General features: G+C 42.3%; 1 protein-coding gene and 2 pseudogenes across 4 annotated transcripts in view; all 3 read right to left on the reverse strand.

Moving 5' to 3' along the window:
• LOC149104692 (solute carrier family 25 member 32-like) overlaps nt 1-21,605 on the reverse strand; it is a 53,715-nt gene extending 32,110 nt beyond the window's left edge. The window contains exons 1-3 of one of the 3 annotated variants that reach the window (XM_089271041.1): nt 21,516-21,605; nt 18,257-18,315; nt 2,596-2,679 (exon numbers count right to left, since the gene is read on the reverse strand). In XM_089271041.1, coding sequence (XP_089127167.1) covers nt 2,607-2,679; nt 18,257-18,315; nt 21,516-21,587 — 204 coding nt within the window. In that variant the 5' untranslated portion in view covers nt 21,588-21,605 and the 3' untranslated portion in view covers nt 2,596-2,606. Of the gene's footprint in view, nt 1-2,595; nt 2,680-3,938; nt 4,025-18,256; nt 18,316-21,515 lie in introns of those variants that run through there. The other 2 variants (XR_016201240.1, XR_016201241.1) reach the window with 2 other exon arrangements.
• On the reverse strand, nt 6,777-9,105 carry LOC149104694 (uncharacterized; annotated as a pseudogene).
• Nucleotides 10,232-17,148, reverse strand: LOC149104695 (uncharacterized; annotated as a pseudogene). The gene is made up of 2 exons (XR_016201193.1): nt 16,863-17,148; nt 10,232-16,517 (listed from the first exon to the last, which is right to left on the reverse strand). The product of XR_016201193.1 is annotated as an uncharacterized LOC149104695 (transcript).
• Nucleotides 21,606-22,254: the final 649 nt, after the last annotated feature.

Here is a 22,254-nt window from a genome sequence, read left to right on the forward strand (position 1 = left end):
TTGGGTTAGAAAACCGATGGAAAAAATCACATATTTGACCGTTGGCTTAAATATAGCAATTATATCACATTCTATCTCCCAGATATCGATGAGTGTGATGCACAGGACAACCCATGTGCTGCCGTTGATAAGTCTGTGTGCAGAAATACGCCTGGATCGTACTATTGCCAGTGCAAAGATGGATTCGTAAAGAACGGTGCAATCTGTGAAGGTGCAATGTAATTTGGTTCATAACATGAGTATCCTTACGTTGCTTAAAATTAGTTACAACCTGTCCGTAAGGAGTTGCTACCCGCTCCATCCCCTATTATGGGTAAGACACACCTCATTTTCGTATTCTCGGTGTTGGACTGGAACTACAATCGTGGACAAAAGTCCTTGGGACACATGTAATATAACGGATTATCTGTGTTTTAGAACTGAAGTTTGACACAAAAAACAAAAAACAAAAAAACGCTGCTATATCCTTTAAAAGCGCGTTGCTGTCCCCCCTCCCCACTCAACACAATGTTGAAAATCGGGAGAAATTGGAGGTACTAGTTTTCAACATTGTGTGGGAGGTGGGGGGCGAGGTTAGGCAGGTGAAGTCGTATTCGCCTCTGGCGTGTGAGCAAAAGCGCCAAAAGTGCAAATTTGTCCCAAGACTTTTGTCCATGATTGTAGCTTGCGACTGCGGCTAATGCGGGGAGTATTTTCAAATGCAAATGACTTTAATCTCTTTTTAATGATATTCCACCGCACGAACCTCCATTCCAAGCTACAACCATGGTCACAAGCGTTAGAAATCGTCATTCTTTTCGCATTTTGCCCCTCCCCACCCCTGGGTAATGTTGACATAACACTTTAGTCCAATACAAGTTTGCATTAAACCATTTTCCAACATTGAAAGGGGGAATTGGGGTGCCGACACTCGTTCTGTAGATATCTCGGTTATGATTATTTTGCAAAACAATTTGTCCATGATTGCAGTTCCAGTCCAATACCGAGAATACGACAATGTTCTATTAGTACACCTGTTCCTATTTCACGTGATTTACACCAATGGAAATTTAGCTCTTTTATGTAGTTCATACGTTAAACGAAAAATCGGAGAGCATTAAAGACGCTAGAGTTTCTCTCGACTGCACATCTAGCAACTCTATGATGCACGCTAAAGCATGAATCAATTCTTAATTACGTATTCCATTGATTTCCTTTTTTCGTACTTGTTCAAATGTCTTCTGTGTTTATCACATATTTATTTACACATTTGTGTATTTCCTTTAGTTGATGTATGTCACGGGCAAAATTACCAAAATCTGACAGATGCAGAAAGAAAACATGACTACGTAACAGTAAACCAAAAATGTGACCACACACTCAATGGCTGGTATCGCTTCCAGGGAGCTGCAGGCACAAAAATGGTGACCACATGTCCACCGATGGGACGTTGTGATGCAGTCCTTCCTATCTGGTTGAGTGGTGGTCATCCTACAGTGGCTGAGGGTAAAGTTACAAGAAACGTCTGCATTAATAACTTTGCCTGCTGTGCCATATCATTATCCATGCAAGTAAAGAATTGCGGCTCCTACTATATTTACAAGTTATTTCAGCCAGGGGCTTGTCCCGCCCGTTACTGCAGCGCTGACTAATCCAGTTACAAATGCCCTTACTGTAAAAGCTAGACATTGAGTGACAGTTGTATACGTTTACTTTCATTGTCTTTTTTTTCCTTGCCCCATTTCAGGCCATGTGATGAAAGTCTTGAGAATTCTTCCTTTCAAATTTTCAAATTGTCCCGTGTATGTAAATAAATAGCATTTAGATGGATAAAAGAACAATTCTCTAGAGAATATCACGTGGTCTGTTATGGGAAAACAAACCACCCAAGCGAAAAAGGTTTATTATAGACAATATTATATTGTGGGGTGATGCCTCAATGCTGGACCTTTGCAGGCTCAGTTCGACCGTCGCTTACGGCGTACAAGTATTTCTACACAGACTGTTTCATGTTGTAGAAATCATGGGAGATGAGGGGCACGGAAGGGGAGAGTGCAAGCTGCGCAGGAATTTTTTTAATGGATTTTCTTTTTATTACCAATTGTATTCTTACTATACAACTGTAGTACTATAGTACACGTGACTCTACACTCACTCAAATGATGTCGCGCGGAATGAAGTATATCATGTACAACGCTTTACTAATAATACTAATTTAGAGGCATTCCAAAGATCGTTCAATGTCAAAATTGATAATATTCAGCCTGAGTCGACCATACCAGACTCAAGTTGTTAATCAACCATGTAACCAACGAACGACCAATAAGAACATGCTTCGAGCAATAAGGCTTGTTGTTGCATCAAACCGGACGAAATTCCAGCTCCATTACAATGTCTCTTGAGAGTTTTTCACCTCTTTGCTTATCATTTGTAGCTGTTCTTTAATATTAAAACTGCGGTAAAAAAAAGTATGCACCCATTTCTAGATTTTTCCTGAACAATGGCCACTAACTAACCGAACTAAATCCTTTTCCTCAAACCAAGGGTCCAGTTAGAACATTTGAGGTATAAAGAACATCGTTCAGACTGCTTTAGCATTTTCTATTTCACTATTAATTCCCTTGATGCTAACTGGACGGCATTAGAGCGTGAATTACGTTTTCGTACACCATAAAGATAAGCGCACAAGCTGGAGTCACCCTGAAAAACAAAAACAAAAAATTATTAATAATAAGGACAGACAGTTGCTAGTTGCTTCTTTGATTGTTTATTGACTTCAGAATTTAGTTTCGAGTTGGCTTGTTTGTTGGTAATATCTTTTTTTCGTGTTTCCTAGTTTTCGTGTTTGTTTGTTTGTTTGTTTATGTTTGTTACTTTGCTTGTTTGTTCCTTTGCTTGTTTTGATTTCAGTTTCCTAGTTTGCATGCTTGTTATCTTGCTTTAATGTTTGCTTCTTTCCTTTGTTTGTTTTGTTTTTATTTCCTTTTCCATCTTGCTGCTTTGTTGTCTGTGTTTGCTTGTGACATTTAATTATTTTTGCTGTTTCTTTCACTGGTGTTTTTGTTTCAAACATTGTTAACCACGTCAAGTGAAAGAGTCGTTGAATTATTGCGCCTTTAAAAAACACGCGAGCTCTGAAGCTCAGTCAAACCTCAACTAAGTTTTTAATATTTTTTTTTCCGCAGCTGTCAATAATAATGACAAGGAGATAAGGAGATAAGATAAAGAGACCGCTTAATAGCGACAACGGACATTTTTCTGTATCTCAAGTGACAAGTTCATATACAAAGTTGACCGCGTTTTACAAACACTGGTTATCTGAGCACTGCAGATTTTCATAATTATGCACCAATTCTAATCTGTTAGAAAATGAAAGCTTTTAATTTCACTAAACTTACTATAATAAATGAGTATTGACGCTCTTGCACTTGACTTTAAATTGAGTGCGAGACATTTGTATATTTGTTCTTCAGTTACATAGACTAAATAGATATTTTGGAGTAGATTTTAATTCAGTAAATTTTTATGTATATAATTTTAGATAAGATAGGTTTATACTCAATACTTTTTGCCATTTTTTCTGTTACAATAAATTGTAATTTAGAGCGTCCTCAACTAGCTCTGTTAAGCTAAAGACATTGGCACTGAGAAATAAAGTTATGATTTATTTACACATCGACAAAACATGTGTTCGCTAAGTCTGTTATGAGAACCCGCTTAATACGGACACCCGAGTAAAGTAGATACATTATCTATTCCACTGTGTTCTACAAAAGCCTACCATGTATGCTGTACTGCGATACCGTCACGCCAGCAAGAATGACCCAAACTGCAATCCTGGTCCCTATTACTGGGATTTGACAACAACGTGGGGAGACGCAAACAAGAATGCATGTTCTCAGCCTTTGTGGTAATTGTGGTAATTTGGGATTATTGTATATGTCAAAAATTCATCTTACCTCAGAACATTAGGAACCAGTCCCTTGTAAAATCCTTTCACCCCTTCGTATCTATAATTTTGAAATGGAACACGAAGGAAGATGCCACGTTAAGACGACAATGATGTAACTACAGTGACACGCCTCGCATTACTCAGTCAAGCTTAAGACACCTGCTGGGTTTGAGAAGGTGTCCCTCTGCTGATTCTAACAAGTAACACTAATCATTCTCTACTTCTAAAAGTGTCGCCCCCCGAGGAGGGGGTGGGGGGGGGGGGGTTACTACCAGCAAAATTGGGTAGGGGTCTGCGGCCCGCTTCCCAAGACCCTTACCCTATTTATGACCAAATTCTGCAACATTCACCACCCTATTTATGACCTGACCCTTAACTTAAAACCCTGTTTGAGACCTGCGTGTTAATTAGTTTCCTGGTTCAGACCAATGTTAAATTACTGTAAACATAATTTGTGAAGGGCTTTTGTTAATTTTCTTTTCGATAATGATGAAAAAGTGGCTTCTTCTCAAAAACATACGCATATTAAGGCTAGAGTGTAAAAACCATACCCTATTTATGACCAAAGTGGCACGCCGAGCTCGCGCGCTTCCATTTTCGATCTTTTCGGAAATGTAGACTGCAATCCAGGTCTCAGCAGTCTACCGCGCAGCAGCAAGTCGAATTATAAGATGGCGGAATTTGTTGTGGCAGTTCATCGTGTGGTTGACGAGGTTGTTAGTGCGTCTAGTGGCTCAAAGAAGAAATTAACTCAGGAGATTGGTGGAGAACTGATAGAACTGACTAGAACGGTTGTAAAAAAGCATACGTTTGCCCCGGAGAAAGGGTACAAGTTTCACCTTGCTTAACCATCCCGTATGTTATCGAGGGTTATCGAGGTCAATCGTCCAATGGAACAAAAGCATTGTGCGCAAGTTGAGGGGAAAAACAAATGGCTCAGCTCCTTGGACCGTCAGGTTAAAGCGAGATATGCCATTGGGAGTGTTCCTCTGTTTCAAAACCGCTTCACTTACAGAGGAAACTGGTGGCGTGTTGACGAAAAATACTAAGAACATAGAAGAAATTCAATTCCACAATGAAGAATTTTTCAAAAGATTTCTTTTGGGGTCAGCCAACAAGTACGCGAAATGCATTAAAGAAGATGACATGATGTTTAAAATGGAAAAAGATAACTCTTACAGTGGGGTCATTATTAATCAAGCTCACCCTGCCACCTTTTACTACTCTAAAACACTGGAAATGCTGCAGGTCAAGACCAGATATCGACATTACAACCGACTGGGGGTGCCTCAGTTTACTTTGAATTGAATGAACAGTGAAGTTTGTTGAGTTAATTGATATCATTATGTTCACAATGTACTTGTGACAAAACATTGACTCAGCTTTTATTGACCTGTAGGTCTATGTAACATTGTTGTAATACCTGTTCTGTTTATGGTTAGTGTAAGAAGAATCCTGGGGGACTACCATATTTCCCATCTGTTTTATATGTGTCCAACACCCCCTGGGAAGACAAATGCCCTTTTCAAAAGGTAAGAACGCAATGAATTACCAAGGCACAACATGCTCACTTCCAACAAAGTTGGGGAGGGGGGGGGGGGGGGGGGGAGTAGAATCAACAAACGATGACTGCAAAGGAGGCTGCAAAATACCGGCTTAAAACAAAAACAGACAGAAAAAAAACATCCATGCAGTGCTTTGCATTTTTACTTAACTTTGAGCCCCAGCATCAGGCATCATCTGAATTCTCCATGCCATTCCAGATGAAAAATCTATATAATTATTTTTTCAAGTCCATATGATGAAAAATGATTAGAGAGAATATGCCAGTTAATAACTGTACTGTTATGTTAAGTAAGAATGAGTTGGATTCATAAAGATGTTTGGTTGCACAAATGAAAACGAGACTGGACCACACTTGTCATTAATTTTTATTACCAATGAGGAAATTGACAAGTTACAAACAGTGTTAAATAACACATTTTTAATAACAGTCAACCTTAAAGGCTGGTTTCCATATGATCGCAGACGATCGTGGATCGCGGATCGCAGATCGCAAAAAGTTCTGCGATCGTCTGCGATCATATGGAAACACACTTCTGCGATCGTCTGCGATCAATTGCGATCGTGCGATCATATGGAAACCAAAGTTCTGCGATCTGCCATCGAAACGTATCCCATAATATTTTGAATTCTGACCCATGATTCAACGCTTCTTTGCAATAAAGCAACCGCTTATTTGTTGTAAACATGGCTGGCGTTGAACAAGGTAACGTTAGTAACGAGAAATTTATGGAGGAAGTTGCGCGATATCATTGGGTTTACCACCGTAACAGTAAAGATTTCAAAGACAAAAACGAAAAGGCTAACTGCTGGGAAAAAATCGGGGAGAAATTTAATTTATCGGCGGCTGAGGCGGAGGTCAAATTCCGCAACATAAGAACTGCGTATGGTTGTTACCTGAAGCGATTGAAAACGCTACCTTCTGGATCGGGGCGAGATGCAGTGCCAAGAGAATTTCAAAATAGGTTGACTAAAAGAAGAAATAAATTTGTTTGCAGCAAAATTTCCTCCTCGACGTCCGCCATATTGTTTGCTGCGATTTCCCGCCAGCCGAACACGCGTGTAACTTTGACAGTTCCGCTGTCCAAAATGTATGCAACAGTCGGCTCTGCGATCGCTTGCGATCGTCTGCGATTATATGGAAACAACTCTCTTTGCGATCGTCTACGATGTGCGATTTGCGATCCGCGATCGCCTGCGATCGTCTGCGATCATATGGAAACCAGCCTTAAGAGTGATATTAATGATTTGTGCTAATTGAAAAAAGGCACAAAACAGTAAATGGGACACCCACTGTCCTAATCTCTGAATGACCATACAGTGCACTGAAAATGTGGGTAGTAACTTACGATCAATTATTGCAAAACTAGACTAAGTGATTTGGTCACTTAACATCTTACAACCACTGTCTTAGAAACATGAAATCTATTCTGCACAGACGCTTAAGAGCATATTCAAACCTTCAGACAGCTCTCCCAAACCTGCTGTAATAGTGACCTCTCTGTAGATATCAGAGGAACACATCTTACACTTATCTTTATCAGTTTCCTTTGGACACCCACAAAAGCAAAAATTGTCATTGTTGACACATGCTGGGATGTATTGGTCAGTACATTTGGTGTAGCCAAAGTGATGTGGGTCAGCCCTTCTACGCCAAACATTGGAACAAAATCATGCTTTAGAACAACCTCCCATCTTGTTGCAAGACTAGCATGCTTGGCATATTGTTGTAATCTTACATGCTTAGCTTCTCGGCCTTGCATGCTATTAATGCCTAAACCAACTTTATACTTCTTATACAAGAACTCAGTGTGGCATGGTACAACATATCCTATTGTCTAAACAATTGGATTAACACTTTGAAGTACTGTGGACACAACATTAAAGAAACTTTGACAATGACCTTTCAATGCCATTAAGTCTTCCCCATCTATGTTTACCCTTGAAAAAAGTGAACCTGCCCCCCTCAGCTCTAAAGCACAATTTGCAATTGCACAAAGTCTCATTTTGGTTTCAGGTCGATCATCATCACTCTCCAAAGCTGAAACTAGGTACATAAACTTATGGCTAAGTTTCTTACTTTCTTTGCCTGTAAATCTGTAGTCAAAGCTATTTTTTCGACCACCGTTGAACCATTTTGTCACTTTTTTCATTAGCCTTCCAACCTTAACTTCTGTTTTGAGTACTGAAAGGTACTTGGCAAAAGACGAATTCTCTGGAACATCATTAACATCTTTGCATGAAGACGGGATGTTGGATTTTTCAAGACTCAAACTCAGCATGGTACTGTGGATAAATTGCTATGCATTGTTAGCATTATGAAGGGGCTCGGCAAGTCCAAGATCAACATATGGACCAATTAAAGGTTCGAATTTCTGCCTTGATTCGTTCCCTCTTATGAAATCAAGAACTTTTGTTCTCCTTGTTGATTCTGCATAAGATGATTGATCAAGCTTTTCCTTGAGCTGTTTCACACCCTCAACCACTTCTAATCTCTTTGCATAAACCCAAGGGTGCCATGTATTTCCTGGCTCAGGTCCAAGTGACCCCTTTGTAATGTGTTTGTTAGTTTCATTTACATTACCAAAAGAAGAAAAGAAGAAAGCTGCATTACTGAGTTCTCCAGAATACGATGCCAAAAATTTCATGTCTGATGGAAACAATTCAAGTGAAAACTTAACACTGAAATTTCCTACGTGAAAAGTTTTTTCCGTGATGGATTGAAATTCATGAACCAGTTTTTTTGCAAACCTTTTCATGACAATGAGATTTTCTGAGCAGTTGGCTCCTGCCAAAAGGAAATTTTCTTTTTCACTGGTAATGTGGGTTCCACTGTTAATAAACGATAGAAGCCACGCTGTGGCTTCATCATCCTTACCAAAAGGTGCTCCGTTGGCACCACATGCCACATGAAAATGATACCTCTCCTCAAAAAAATGCATAAGGTGTGAATTTTCACCTAAAGATTCATCAATAAAAGTAAAGAGGTCTGCCAGTTCAAGTAAAAGATCAGTAAGCTCTCTATAAGCCCCATTCACATGCTCACTTTCATCTAAGTCATAATACAACTCAGATAGATCATGAACTTTGGCTACATTCCAGTTACTTTTAATATACTGCTTGACTTTATCGCAAGTCAACAGCTTAGGGATCCGTGCACCTTTAAGTAGTTGAATGGCTTTTCTTTGCTTGCTAGTAGTACTACAACACATGGACAAATTGGACCTTATTGCTTTGTACTTTTCCTTACTAAGCAAACCATTACTATAAAGTACTTTTACACTGTATAGGGAGTTATTATTACTGATTTCAAAGCTTTCAACAGAGGATTTAACAACTGATCCTAGCACTTTATTTACAACTTTGCTGGAATTTGCAACATAATCAGTAAGCTGTTCAGGTGAGGCTTTGTTTACTTAAGTAACCCAGATGCCATCCCAGGCAGGCTTTTTGTTATCTGAGGTGTCTCCATGAACCTCTTTGCAGCTCTCCAGAGTTTCCTTCTTTCTGCCTCTGCTTGAAATCTCGGTCTTGGGAACTGAAAGTACTTCTGAATTTGTATCACTGATTTGAGTAGGTTCACGCTGCCTGTGGAGAACAAAAGATGTCATTCATTGTATTAATGTTTCCCATAACTGGTAACTTAAAGTCACCTCAGGCACACAAGAGAAAAACACCACTGACCTCAATATTATTATTTACCTCAGTCACAGTGTAAGTTGTGAAACTGTGAATGCGTAGATTTGATTTTAATTAAAGTCACTGTACATGTAATAAACAGTACAACTTGAGGTTAGCCCATCTTGATCGAAAGTCCTGAATACCTCAGTGAAACACTATTTCAAATAAATACTAAAATACTACATATCCAAATCTTCAACAAATCAAGTTTAAACAATGGAAACCATTATTACCAATTTTGGCATTTATATCCCCACTTCTGAAGGGCAACTAGGGAGAGAATAGCTATAAACAGAGCCACACACTCTACCTATGTTTTGTTTTTCATTAGAATAGATTTAAATACTGTTTGCCCTGAGAGCTCATCAAGAGGTCTCACATCTAAACTTGACATACAATAAATAAATATTAAAAAAAAGTGTTGCCAAGCTGTTCATAATAAAACAAACGTATATATCCTTACTTATTGTTTCTGGTGCTAGCTGTCGTTTGGTAGAAGATAGTGCAGCTTCTTTCTCTTGAATCCTCTTCAGCTGTGTACAGAGGGCAAGAACATGAGTAGAATTCTATACACAATGATCAGTTATCAACCAAGGCATGTTAATTAGACATACATATCTTGGCAAATGTTTTCAGCACCAAACACTATAAAAAAAAAGTCGGTCACTGGACATTGGCCGTCCACATATTCTCATTTCAATATTTTACCTTCATGGATGCCAAGTTCAACTTTGTCTTTTCCTTTGAATATGCATCACTGAACTCTCGTTTCTAGGTCAGTAAAAAGTACATCAATAAGAAACTCAGATAAAATAATTAAATGACCATTGCTGTCCTGCAATATATATGCCCATCGAGTACCAAATTGCCTGGGCTGTGTGGAAATCATGATAAAGATTGAGATGTTGGGGGAATTTAACGAGAGAAAATGTGTCCTTTGTAGTGTTATGGCTAGAGGATTAAGGCCTGCTAAAGCTGTCTACATCATTTGAAAAATGATTCATTAAAACTCTCCTTACGCCAGTAGTCTAAATGGACACACACTAGGCCCCGACGAACTGTAAGCTTTATCTTTAATGCAAGCGAAATCTCCCCGTAACGAGAACTAGATACAACCAAGATGGCGGACGAATGAAGGCTGATCGCGCGGGCTTTTATACAACAATGAACGCCGCTGACCGACCGACTACAGCGGAGTGCCGCTGGACAACCAGCCTACTGGCGTGGCTTCTTTTTTCCTTCTTAAACAAATAAGCATGCAAACAAAGAAACACTAGGCGATAAGTCGGTATGAAATACACACACAGGTTATGTACGAGAAATGTACTGTATGAAGAGCAGTCTTAAAGTCTCGGACCAGATAAGAGGAAAAAAAAAAAACTAAACAAATGCTGAGAGACAGCTAAATGTCTAGAATTGTCCGGCTACGGCTAAAGGATTAGGATCGACCGGGCTACTTCAACTCTACTACATAGTCCTGAAGACGTTGCGGGAGACGCCGTTGCCGAGTTGGACGTTTGTTCACTGCAGGGCTAACACTTGGAGAGGGGGCAGGGATAACCTCGACGTCATCCGGCGAACCGGGTTGGCTATCCTCACCGTATCTCGGGACATCTTCTGCCGGGACAAAAGCGGAAGGTGGGGACGATAACTCGATAGGGATCCCTGGGGCAGGTGGAGGCAACGGGGGGCTTTCTAGGGAAGGTTCCTCGTCGTTAGGAAGTCCTCGATCATCAATAGGAGGGCTCTGGTCGACACCGATGTCAAGATCGCAGTCGCTGGACTCTTCTTCACTGGGGCGCCAGGGCGTGTGTACTCGGATGGGAGCGACCTTATAGCACTCATTCTTCTTCACACGGTACGAAACGTTTCGTAGCTGTGACCCAACAAACTTGCGAACATTGCACCACTCACCGTCCACTAAGACAACGAGGTATCGGTCACGACTTTGGGACTTATTACGATCACAGTAGAGGTAAACTAAGTCACCAACAGTTATTGAAGGAGAGCTGCGCAAGTCACTACGCGGGGCTTTTGACGTTTCACTGTGGGGATGGTTTACCAGTCTTTGTAGATGCTGCTCGCGTATTAGCGCCTGATCTGTTAGGGGAATCTGAGAGTTGGTAAACTGATCTCTCTGAGTCCACATTTCTCTAGAGGATAGGCCGTGGCAGCGGATTCTTGAGTTCAGGTGGGCAGTGGCTACGGACAGAGTCCTAGGAGAGACAGGGCCACCTTCCGGTTGCAGCCGCTGGAGTTCGCGTTCCAACTCTTGGATTGCTTTTTCAGCGACAGGGTTCTTGTTCTGATTCTTCACGCGACCTATCTCAAGGCTAATCTTGTGTTGCAATAGGACTTGGTCATTCACGAGAGCTCTGAAGGCGGGCGCTGGGTCACACCGAATGACAGGCGGACGCATAATTGGATTAACCCATCGCGTAAGGTTCCATGCTTCTCGTCTACCACGAGGAGGGTCGAAGTATAGGAGGTAACGCACTCTCGGAGCACCAAAATAAGTTGGCGAGACTGCTTCAGGATATCGGCTTTGAAGGAGACACCCACTGCTGCTGGAGGATCAGAAGTTGACTGTTCTATAACAGCGTGGGGGACGTGGCGAAGTGCAGCGCAAGGATGGCAACCAAGAGAAACGCGCTCTATGGCCTTGTCTAGGTCAAGGGCGTAAAAGTAGCGGCTGACAACTTTCTTAAGCTGGAGACACGATGGATGAGACAACCTGAGGTGTAGGGCGGTTAGTAAACCATCTAAGACCTGTCTGGGCACTACGATACAATCACGCGAAGGAGCCAAAGGCTCAGTCTTTTTCACGACTAAGAGGCCATCAATGGAGATAGAGGCGACAGACAAGTACCTTTTCACGTCCTTAATATTAGTAAGCTTCTTGGACGGACGAGTCCCTTGTATTAGGTGGGCATGCGTTCGACGTAAGTCCGCGCACTCAGATTGGATAGACAACCAAGTTTTTCGACTTGTGAAAGGGAGGTTCTTCTGACCAGATAGGACGTCCTGGGCAGATAGGTATCGGACGACAGATTCCTCAGCTTGGGTGATGAATTTGCACACCTGACAAGAAGGATCAAAGCAGTCCGGTGCATTGCGGCTTGCAAAGTCAGAAGGTAGGATCGCAGCACCAGCAACATGCCTCACGTTGGCTTGGAAGCGGCTGACAGTTGACAAATAAGTCGACACTCGCGGGCTAGCAGAAAACTCTCCCCTACACATTTTCTCGAAGGCCTGGACACAAGGCTTACTGTCGGTGAGCACGCAGGCCTTGTGTTTAGATTGTATTAAGTAGGGGCTAAAGTGTTTTGTTGCAACACCAATCGCAAGTGCTTCCACTTCGCACGGTAACCAGGATAATTGGTGACTACGCAACTTTGCACTAAAGAAACCAGCGAGGGCTAGCTTGTCACCCCGCGAGATGTAGAGAGTGGCGGCGATGCCGGGTCTCTTGACAGCAGCGTCGGTCACGATCCATAACTGGTCATCTGGCTTCGGGAGAGTAATTGTTTGGCTAGACGCCACGGCAGCTTGAGCAGACTTGAAGGCTTCAGTAAGATGTTCGGACCAGACAATGTCATCCTGGGACTGCTTCCCGGCTACAGCCTCGTCAAGGGGGGCCAATAGAGCAGAACAATGTGGAACAACACGAGCAAGGACCTTGACCGCACCGATAAAGGACTTCATGCCGCCAACTTTATTGGGAGGACTGCAGGAGGACAGTGTTGAGACGCGATGAGGGCTGGCGCGAAGAGTGCCTTGGGACCAAGTCCAACCCAAGATGGAAGTAGTTTTGGGGTTGATGATGGTCTACGACGCCGAAAGGCGCAGGCTAGCTTTATGGAGAGCTTGGAGAACAGAAGACCAATTTCGGAGCAACTCGTCTGGGCTGTTGCCCCCACAATACAGATCATCTGCTATCTTGGCTACGATACCAGCCTGGAGGAGGTTGCCAAGGACGCGACACATGAGCTCTTCAAGTGCGGTTTCCGAGCCAGGTATACCCATGGCCGACCGGTTATAGACGCGTACGCCCCGGAATGGGGTAGCGACTCCGCAGTACTTCATGGACTCACAGGCGAGAGGGATCTGATAGAAGGCTCTGGTTAGGTCTGAGACGATGATGTGTCTCCACTGGGCTATGCAGCGTAGGGTAGAATCCACGTCCGGGAGCAGGGAGGGCTGGGGTTTGCTATAACGACCTACGTCTGCGAAGTCAGTGACGAGACGAAAGCCACCCGACGACTTTTTGACCAGGAACGACGGGTTAAGATACTCGACAGAAACATCAACGTCTTCGGGGCGACGGAACACGCCAAGATTTTCCAATTCATCGAACTTCTGCTGGAGCTCGACAAGTTTATCGCGACCGTACAGGGGGAGGCGACCTTTACGCTGAGGAGGCTCTACCGGGCCCATATTTACTTTTGCCTGAAGGGGACCAAAGGCGCCATTGTAGCCGGTAATTGCTGGATCAAAGTCGGAGTCGTACTGGACCAAAAGGTTACGGAACTTGGTTGTGATGTCTGGAGGGAGGAGGTTGTCGGGGTCTAGTGCCACGCCCTGGGAGTACTTTGACTCTGAAACTGGGATTGAACACACCTTGTGGTACGGAAGGTTGTCAACTGGGTTGGAAGACTGATCTTGAGTAGACGGACAGAAGACAGGGTTGACCTGGCAAAAGTGTTCATTTCGTTTCAGGACATAAGGCCTATCTGAGAGGTTAGGAATACGCACTCTACCAGCGACGCTTGTGATGAGACAGGGAGGCGGCCACATGTCGACGACTTTGGCCGAACGGGCGTTAGTGGCGTCAAATCGAGGCTCTAGAGCGTACTCAGCATCAGGTAGGGAATCTTCCGGGAGAACTATTTCTATAAAGTCGCCAGGCTAGACAGTGGTAGAAGAAGAGGGTGCACGCAGCACTTGTGCACGGCGGACAGCATTGTGAGTCGGAGGATGGTTGACAGATCCGTAGGTGAAGATGGTACCATCCCCGAGGATGACCTGGCGTTTGGCAGGACGAATGGTTATGTCATTCGCTTCCATGAAGGGAGTACCAGCCAAGACATCTACGTCCAGATTCTCCACAACAAGACCTTCAAATTGAAACGAATGACTTCCACGGGTGAGGCTCAGGCGAGTTTCCCCCAGGACTTTCAAAGGAGAGGAGCCATCCGCTTGATGAGCTGACTGTGAACTGTGCCAAATCCCTGCACCGAGCCTCTGTACAGCGGATAGCCTGATCATGTTACCTGTGGCGCCGCTGTCAATGATGACTCTAGCCTGATGATGGCCAAAGAACGTGTCAATGTACGGGGACTGACGTACGAGGACCCTCCTGGATGCATCAGACGTAAATGGATCACTCTGCTCAACCAGATTCTGATGACGCGGCGGGTCAACATTACTTGACAAAAGGGCTAACTCAACGCTGTCGTCATCCAGGATTGAAACAATCTGACGAGCTTTCAGAAGGTACAAACGGTCCTGTTCAGGAAGGAACCCACATTCGCTTAAAAAGTGGCTCTGAGAAGCGCGACCAGCTTGTTTACAGAGGGGGCATTCTTTCGCCTTTTGAGAGGAGCGTCCCGGGAACCTCGCAGACGACTTACTGTAGGTCGGTGTACCCCTCCGAAAAGAGGACTTCTGAGTGGCAAATGAGGCTCCTGTACGCATGACTTTTGTGTCTTCAGCAGAACGGATTTCATCAAGGAGTGAGTCCAGCACCTGGGAGATCTCAGGCTTTAAGGACGCCAAAGTACGAGACCGAAGTTCAGTTCCATATCGTTGTTTAACAAGTTTAGGTAAAGCAGGGTTAATCAATCTCAGCCACATTAAAATAACAAAATTCTCTAACGTCGGTGACAATTCCTCTTCCTCCTCAAGAACAGAACCGTGGTGGAGCAGGGTGTGAGGTTTAATTAAACTGTCCTCCACAAAAGCCATAAGACGCTGGAAAAGATCTTCTGGGCGCTCATCGAGGTTCAAATGAATGTCATCCAGGTCTAAAAAGTGACCCCCAGTAGTCTGGAATCCGAAATGAAGTCTAATTGTCTGCCATATGTCCCCAATACAAGTAGAATTCTTGACAATCGTATTACGAGAGATAATTGGGCAATAATTTGCAATCTGGCCTAGCATGAGTTCGAGCATGTTTACCTTTTGGGTAGCAGTTCGCCTTCGAGCAGCTGGAACCGACTCCCCATCATCAGTGTAACCGCGTAACGGGCTCGCCCTAGTCTTTTTCAGCCACGACGACCCTTCGCCCAAAAATGGCGCGAAATTGGCGTCCAGAGACAAGGTGTAGAGAAGATTTTGTTTCCAACTCTCGAAGGAGGTTAAAGTTTCGTTCTTTGAGAGGCACCACTGCTTGGGGGCTCTGTTAGAAGACATCGCAGCTTACGGAACAAGATGATATCGACAACCGACTCTTGGCTGCTCGGGAATCCCGACGAATCTGTCGATAAAGTGCGTTGGATCTGACGGGAACGTGACGATTCGAATCTTTATCGCTGCCACCACGCCAGTAGTCTAAATGGACACACTAGGCCCCGACGAACTGTAAGCTTTATCTTTAATGCAAGCGAAATCTCCCCGTAACGAGAACTAGACACAACCAAGATGGCGGACGAATGAAGGCTGATCGCGCGGGCTTTTATACAACAATGAACGCCGCTGACCGACCGACTACAGCGGAGTGCCGCTGGACAACCAGCCTACTGGCGTTAGGAATTTTCCATCATGGGTCCATCATGCTTTGCCAAGTTCCAGGAATGGGGGCATTTGAATCCCTATTATGAGCATAAAGTGCTGCATTTGAACATCAGCAGCACCCAGCAGGAACAACTCAAAAAATTAGAATGCCTCAGGTGGGGAAGGGGGAAGGGGGGCATGTGGAAGTTCTGAATTGCTCAGTACTTTAATATGGTCGCAATCAAGCTTCTCGAGAAAAAAAGTTACAGCATCTTCTTCAGTGTCCCAGGAAAAAAAAGACATTAACTTTACATATATTTGGCACTGTAGACACATAAATTCATGAGACTGACCTCATCCAAAACAGAATCCAACTTTTCCTTCTCTTTTCGTAATGACTTGCACTCCAACAAGTAATTTGCTTTCAAGTTTCTCATACCATATTTGTATTCCCCAATTGGAAATCTCCTTTTGTTTACAGTTCTTGTTGACACACGAAGATGTCTTCCTTTCCTTGCCATTTCCAGTTCTCTTTAATCAAGTCCCACGTACTTGTTGGCTAATGCCAAAAGACATCTCTTGCAAGATTCTTGATTGTGGAATTGTAAAATCAGAGACACCTGTCTACCTGCATAAGCAAATAAAAGCACAGATACGGTAAATGAGCTTTTGCAGTACATCAAGTCCAAAGTTTTGTTAAGTTCACATTAATACCTGTCTTAAACTACATAAATTACGCACGCCGTACAAGATTTTGTCACCCCAGCAGAGCGACCAGACCGAAAACTTTTTTGAAAGAAACAACATTCCTGTCTGCAGGAACGTATGATTTCAGATTTTCAATTGCTGCTCCTAAATTCAAGATTTTCGAAAAATTCTTGCCATATCGACCACCGCTGAGATAACAAATTTCCAGGACAAAAACAGAAAATGAAAATGAAAATGCTCAAAAACAGATCAAAATGAAGCTTACCAGACCAGCATCTCAGCCATCTTTGTCAAACTCAGCCACGAGGTTTAGACTTCCCATAACTCTCCTCGAAAGATGAAATTATTTAGCGTAAATTTGAATAATCCGCCCTTCATTGTTGCCGCCATCTTGGATTTTTTCGCTGCTAAATGAGATGACTGGAATCGCGGACTCGCGAGCTCAGCGTGGGCCAAAATCAGCTTAAATCGATACCCTATTTATTACCAAAACGATTCAAAAACCATACCCTTAGGGGCCGCACATACCTATATAGCTCATGTAACGGAGAACCCCCCCTACCCCGCGGAGTGTCGGTTGTATAAATGTATTTTTGATGGAGGGTGCTTTCCACTACATCCACAATTTTGGTTTGAATTTCCAGACCGGCAATTCCCGAGTGGAACAACATTTTTCGTAATTTTCAGACTTTGGTATGCCCAAATTTTGTCGAGTTTCTTCCCGTGGATTTCCGTTCCATTTTATTTTGCACGCAGATTTTTTTTCGAATATCTTAGTCGAATGCCGGTTCCCTTTTCGGAAATTTAACAATTCTCAGAATTTTCCAGAGACTTTGGTAGGACATTTCTGTACCATTTGCCTCGATTTGGAAATTCAGGAACTTTTAATCCAAGCCAGATAGCGCCGTAAATTTCAGTTGCCGCTTTTCATGTGACGTCATCATTTTCCAAAATAAGAAGTTACCAATCCTTCTGAAGTTTCAGTTTCATCAGATGTAAGACCCTTTAATAACTTGATGTTTTGCAGTGTTTAAGCTCTACAGGGTTCCTCATTTTGAAGTAGGGCACGTTTGAATTTCCAAGTTTATGCGTTGTGTGACATTAAAATGGCGACCCGATAAGGCTCTCGGATAGTTAAAAAGATGAGTTATTGCTCAAGTTTTTGCTAACTAAACAGTTGTTGTTATAGAAAAAGTATTAATTTCAATGTGTCGGAGCTCTAGAGTAATAACGTTTCGTTTCAATGGCAAAACTCAATGACAGATGTTTCTGTTACTTTACGGCCGCCATGTTTGTGTCCCTCCGAGGGGCACAAACATAGCGACTCCATACAAAGCTCAATAAATTTGTGTGAAACACTTCTCCGAATAGCGGGAGAATGAAAAACTGCACAGACCTAAATCTTGACGAGGCTGTTTATGTATCAATAATCTTTCATATCCCAGCTTCTTGACTTAGTTTATTGAATGGTTATGATTTTTATTTTTGACGGCGTGACACTGTGCAAACCAGCCATAACTAAGTGGCAAACATAGACAGGAAAATACAACTTAAAGAAAGTCAACAGACACCACTGTCAGCTTAAGTCGAACACAATAACCATTTACTATTTAATTTCATTGTTTCTCGCTGAGTAAGAGATCTCGACTGGACTCTCACCTGAACGTTTTTCGTACTATGTCCACTGCTGCTTTGTACTCGGTCATTGTGTACTGATTCTTAAAATTAGAAATTTGACCATTGCGATAGTTCGGTTCAGGTATCGTGACTTAACATAGAGCCCTCCTCTCAGCAAACACCGTCATCTTTTGAATCTGTTCTTAAAATGAGGTCTGTTCTTCCCATGACGCGTGGCTCGAGCTTTATTTGAGCCCCCAAAAATACCATTTAAAACGGAAATGACAACATTTTCCTCGTTACATTTCTGTTTTTATTTCCTCTCGAGAGAGCACCCTAAAAGATACTCTGACGGCAAAAAGTAGTGTGAACATCCTAAGTGAGACCAAAATCCGTGATTTACACCGCAAAGCGAGACGACGAGCAACACTGACCTTTTGAAATCAAATGGGAGTCCCCGCCCACCTTCAACCCCTCCTTACTTTACCAGCGTTTACTTTAAAAGCCTGAACATTAAATTGCAATAAGCGACGGACGAAGAGCTAAAAACTGCAATGATTTTACTGTACATGTAGCTCAAATAGCCTCGTTTAACAGTTGAACACCACACAGTGCTAGGTTACCGTGTCTCGCTTGTTAACCTCTTCTGCAATCCCTGACAAAAGTAGTTTGGACAGTTGCACTAGATCACGTACCCCCCATCCCCGTAATCAATGCTGGAAAATGTCGCGTTTTTCTCATCAAAAAAGGGACAAAATCACCTGATTATCAACATTGTAAGTGAATGAGGGGCGGGGGAGGGAGGGGGGAGGGGAGAACTTGCTTTGTGTCCCAACGTTTTTGTCTGGAATTGTCTGAAAGAAGAATTTAAGGTGGCTAAACACAGTTTTTAATACCTGTGTTTCATTCACCTTTTTCTCTAAAACCCTTGATCCCTCGGTCGTCAAAAATGGCAACAAGCTAGTTAACAACACAAACTTTGGTTTTTTGATGGTTAAGCTGACGTATGTGCCGTTACCATGGCAACATGAATAAATATAAACCGACCTTTAAAATCGGTTTTGTTTATTTGCAGAAAATCTAGTCATTAGATTTTCTTTATAATTTGCATGCAACAAGCTTGTAACGATTCTTACAAGTTAACACCATTTCGCTAATAATTTAACAGAGAGATCTTTAATTATCCCTTGTTGAAGGCTCACTGGAATATCTAGAATTTCCTTTGTTAAAGTTCAATTATTTTTACTACTCGAGTTACTTATTTCCTTAAGTATTTTCGTGCCAAATTTCGTGAAATTCTAATGAGTGGTTCTCCAGAAATAGGCCTATTTCCGAGAGTGCAATTTTCATTCAATCGCAATTTTTTGACTTACTACGCATGCGCTGCATTTAACTGGGTTCTTTCGGAAAGAAAGAAAAAGCTGAAAATTGCTGGGTTCTTTGCATCGTTACCTTTTCTAACATATCTTTGTAATAAAAGATTAAAGTCATCAATACCCCGCGTTCAATTATAGAGAAAAATAGCACAGATACTGCAGTTGTCGAGTAAATAAAATGATCGCTCTATTGACGGCATGTTTGTTTTTTGCAATCCTTGTGCGCGCGCTGAATTGCATCGGCAAAAACGCGTGCGAAAACTGTGTTCGACCACCTTAAAGAATGTCAAACCACTCGCTGTGAAACAAGTTAGAGAAAAGGGGGAGTTGTACCATCTCGCGGGTACAGCTAACGAGCGCTACTAAAAAGAAAGAGCATGCAACGACAAGTTTTACCTGGGTAGGCGCCAAAGAATGTAAAGTCATCCTTTTAAATGACCTTCTACGGTAGGCGATCGATAAGTCCGTGACATAAACCTCTATTGCTTCTCAAGGGGCAAATAACTCACTTGTTCGCCCCTAAAATCCAACTATGCGCAAGATATTGTGTTGAAATGGATTTTTCTATTTCCTGCACTGAAAAAATGATCTTGTCTACTTCTTTAGAGGGGTGGTTGATTCGTGCGAAACAGAAATGATGCAAATTCGGTTGAAACAGTGGGCACCGAGCAGGTAAATATTTTCGCCTTGTCCCTGCTCTCTCGCGGAGTTTATCAGTGGACAGCAATAAAGCGTTGCTCCTACCTAAACGTGATTAAATTAGGCCTCTCTCTCTTCGTTTTGCTCTCCAATACCGAAACGCGTATAGAGCGAGGTTTGTTCTCGGCTTTGGAAGTGTCACCGGATAAAACATTTTGGTTCTAAACAGCTTCGTGTCATTCGAATTATACCTTTCTCCGCTTCATAGGAATTACTAAAAACTATTTAACATTGTTTGGGATCAAGAACTAGAACAACAGAGCTTTGCGAGAAGGTTTATATGGTTAGCCGTTCACTTAAGATAGAAAGGGTAGACATGTAGTTAACTTATTGTCTCCGGCAAATGGTTAATCATATTTCAAGTGTCAAACTCTACTATTTTGCCACCAAATTGCTTCCATCCTACATTTCAAATCATGTGAAGTGAGAAATTTGTGTACCTTCTGCCAATTGGGAAGATCAGCGAAGGTTAGGTTGCAAAACGCTGACTTTCAAATGGTTAACCGTTGTTGGTTATTCGTGCGCGTTAGTTAAATGCATGGAACCCGGAAGTTGTTGTGTCGCGTGTTTTCGTGATATATCTGAACACTGTGCACGGGTAAGCTTCAATCAACTTATTTAACACTATTCCGTGAAACAACACAAAGATCTGCTACTTCGCGAATTAATAATCCTGGAAAATGCCCTAAATAATAGACAAGAGCTCTAAATCCCATTTTGCTTGAAGCAGATCGCAAATTTCGTGCTATAACAGGCGGTTACGAGTTATATTCCACGAATATCTGCACCGAGCCTTAATCCAGATTGACGTAGAAAAGTTCTGTCCAATTTACAGAGACAAAGTGTACGTCATTGACCCGAAATCAAATTCTAAAATATTGTGACGCCATGACAATCGTTGGCGTTACCTTTACTAGAAAATTCTTCGCAGATTTCTTTCAGACAATCCTGGACAAACGTAGTTGGGACAGCTAAGCTGGATCACATATTTGCCCCCCCCCCCCCCCCTTAATCAAAGTTGGCAAATGTCGCGTTTTTCTCAACAAAAAGGGACAAAATCACCTGATTATCAACATTGGGATTGTAGACTGGTTACCGGTCATACAAACTCATGCAATGTATTCCATGACCCGCTGCTCTTGCAACGCCCTCTGGTCTGAAAAGCTTCACAGGGGAAGTGCTGCACCATGTTGAACGACATCAAACAATCCCTGCACAGTCCTTACGTGAAGCCTTGATCTGACCACTTGATAGGGATATGTTGCAGTGGCAGCAAACATTTTTGATAATGAAGCCATTATAAGATATTCTGTAGAGTTCTAGGGGAAAAAATGATAGTTGAGTCAGATTTTCCAGGTTTTAAATACATTATTTCAGCCTCTAAATGAACAGATTTACATGTAAATACTATTCTCTAAAACATATCAAATTCACACCTTCTAGTGTCACTAACCTACATGTATATGCTAAGTTAACTTTTGAGTTGACAGTTAAGGGTTGTTTTTGAAATCCATTACAGGCCATTTATTAGCACTTATTCTAACCTAAAAGTCTGGATATCTTTCGTTTTCTTTTTCTTTTTTTTTTTGTCAAGGTAATTCAGTTTTACACACATTACATGTAACTAGACACTCTAAGAGCGTTCACTCGGTGACGAGTTTTTTTTTTTTTTTTTTCACCGTATAACAAATTAAAACGACAACACCGTATCAATCGGATGGGCCGTAATCCTTTTTCTCAGGGTTACGTTAGCAAATTTAAGATTTGGAAAGAAATGTAAGCTTATCTCCATCGCTCGTATTTTGTGTTGTGTGGCGGCCGTAATAAAATTTGAATACGCGGTCAACTGGTGCGAGGTCTGGAACCAAGAATTTAGGAAAATAAGGGAAATGCTGATAACTCCCCGAGCCACTCCCTGTCTATAACTGATGTAGTTGTAATTTTACAATAACAAGACTATACAAT

This window comes from Orbicella faveolata, unplaced genomic scaffold (assembly GCF_042242905.1).
Source record: "Orbicella faveolata isolate gen_17 unplaced genomic scaffold, um_ofav_v1 contig_34, whole genome shotgun sequence".
Classification (NCBI taxonomy): Eukaryota; Metazoa; Cnidaria; class Anthozoa; order Scleractinia; family Merulinidae; genus Orbicella; species Orbicella faveolata.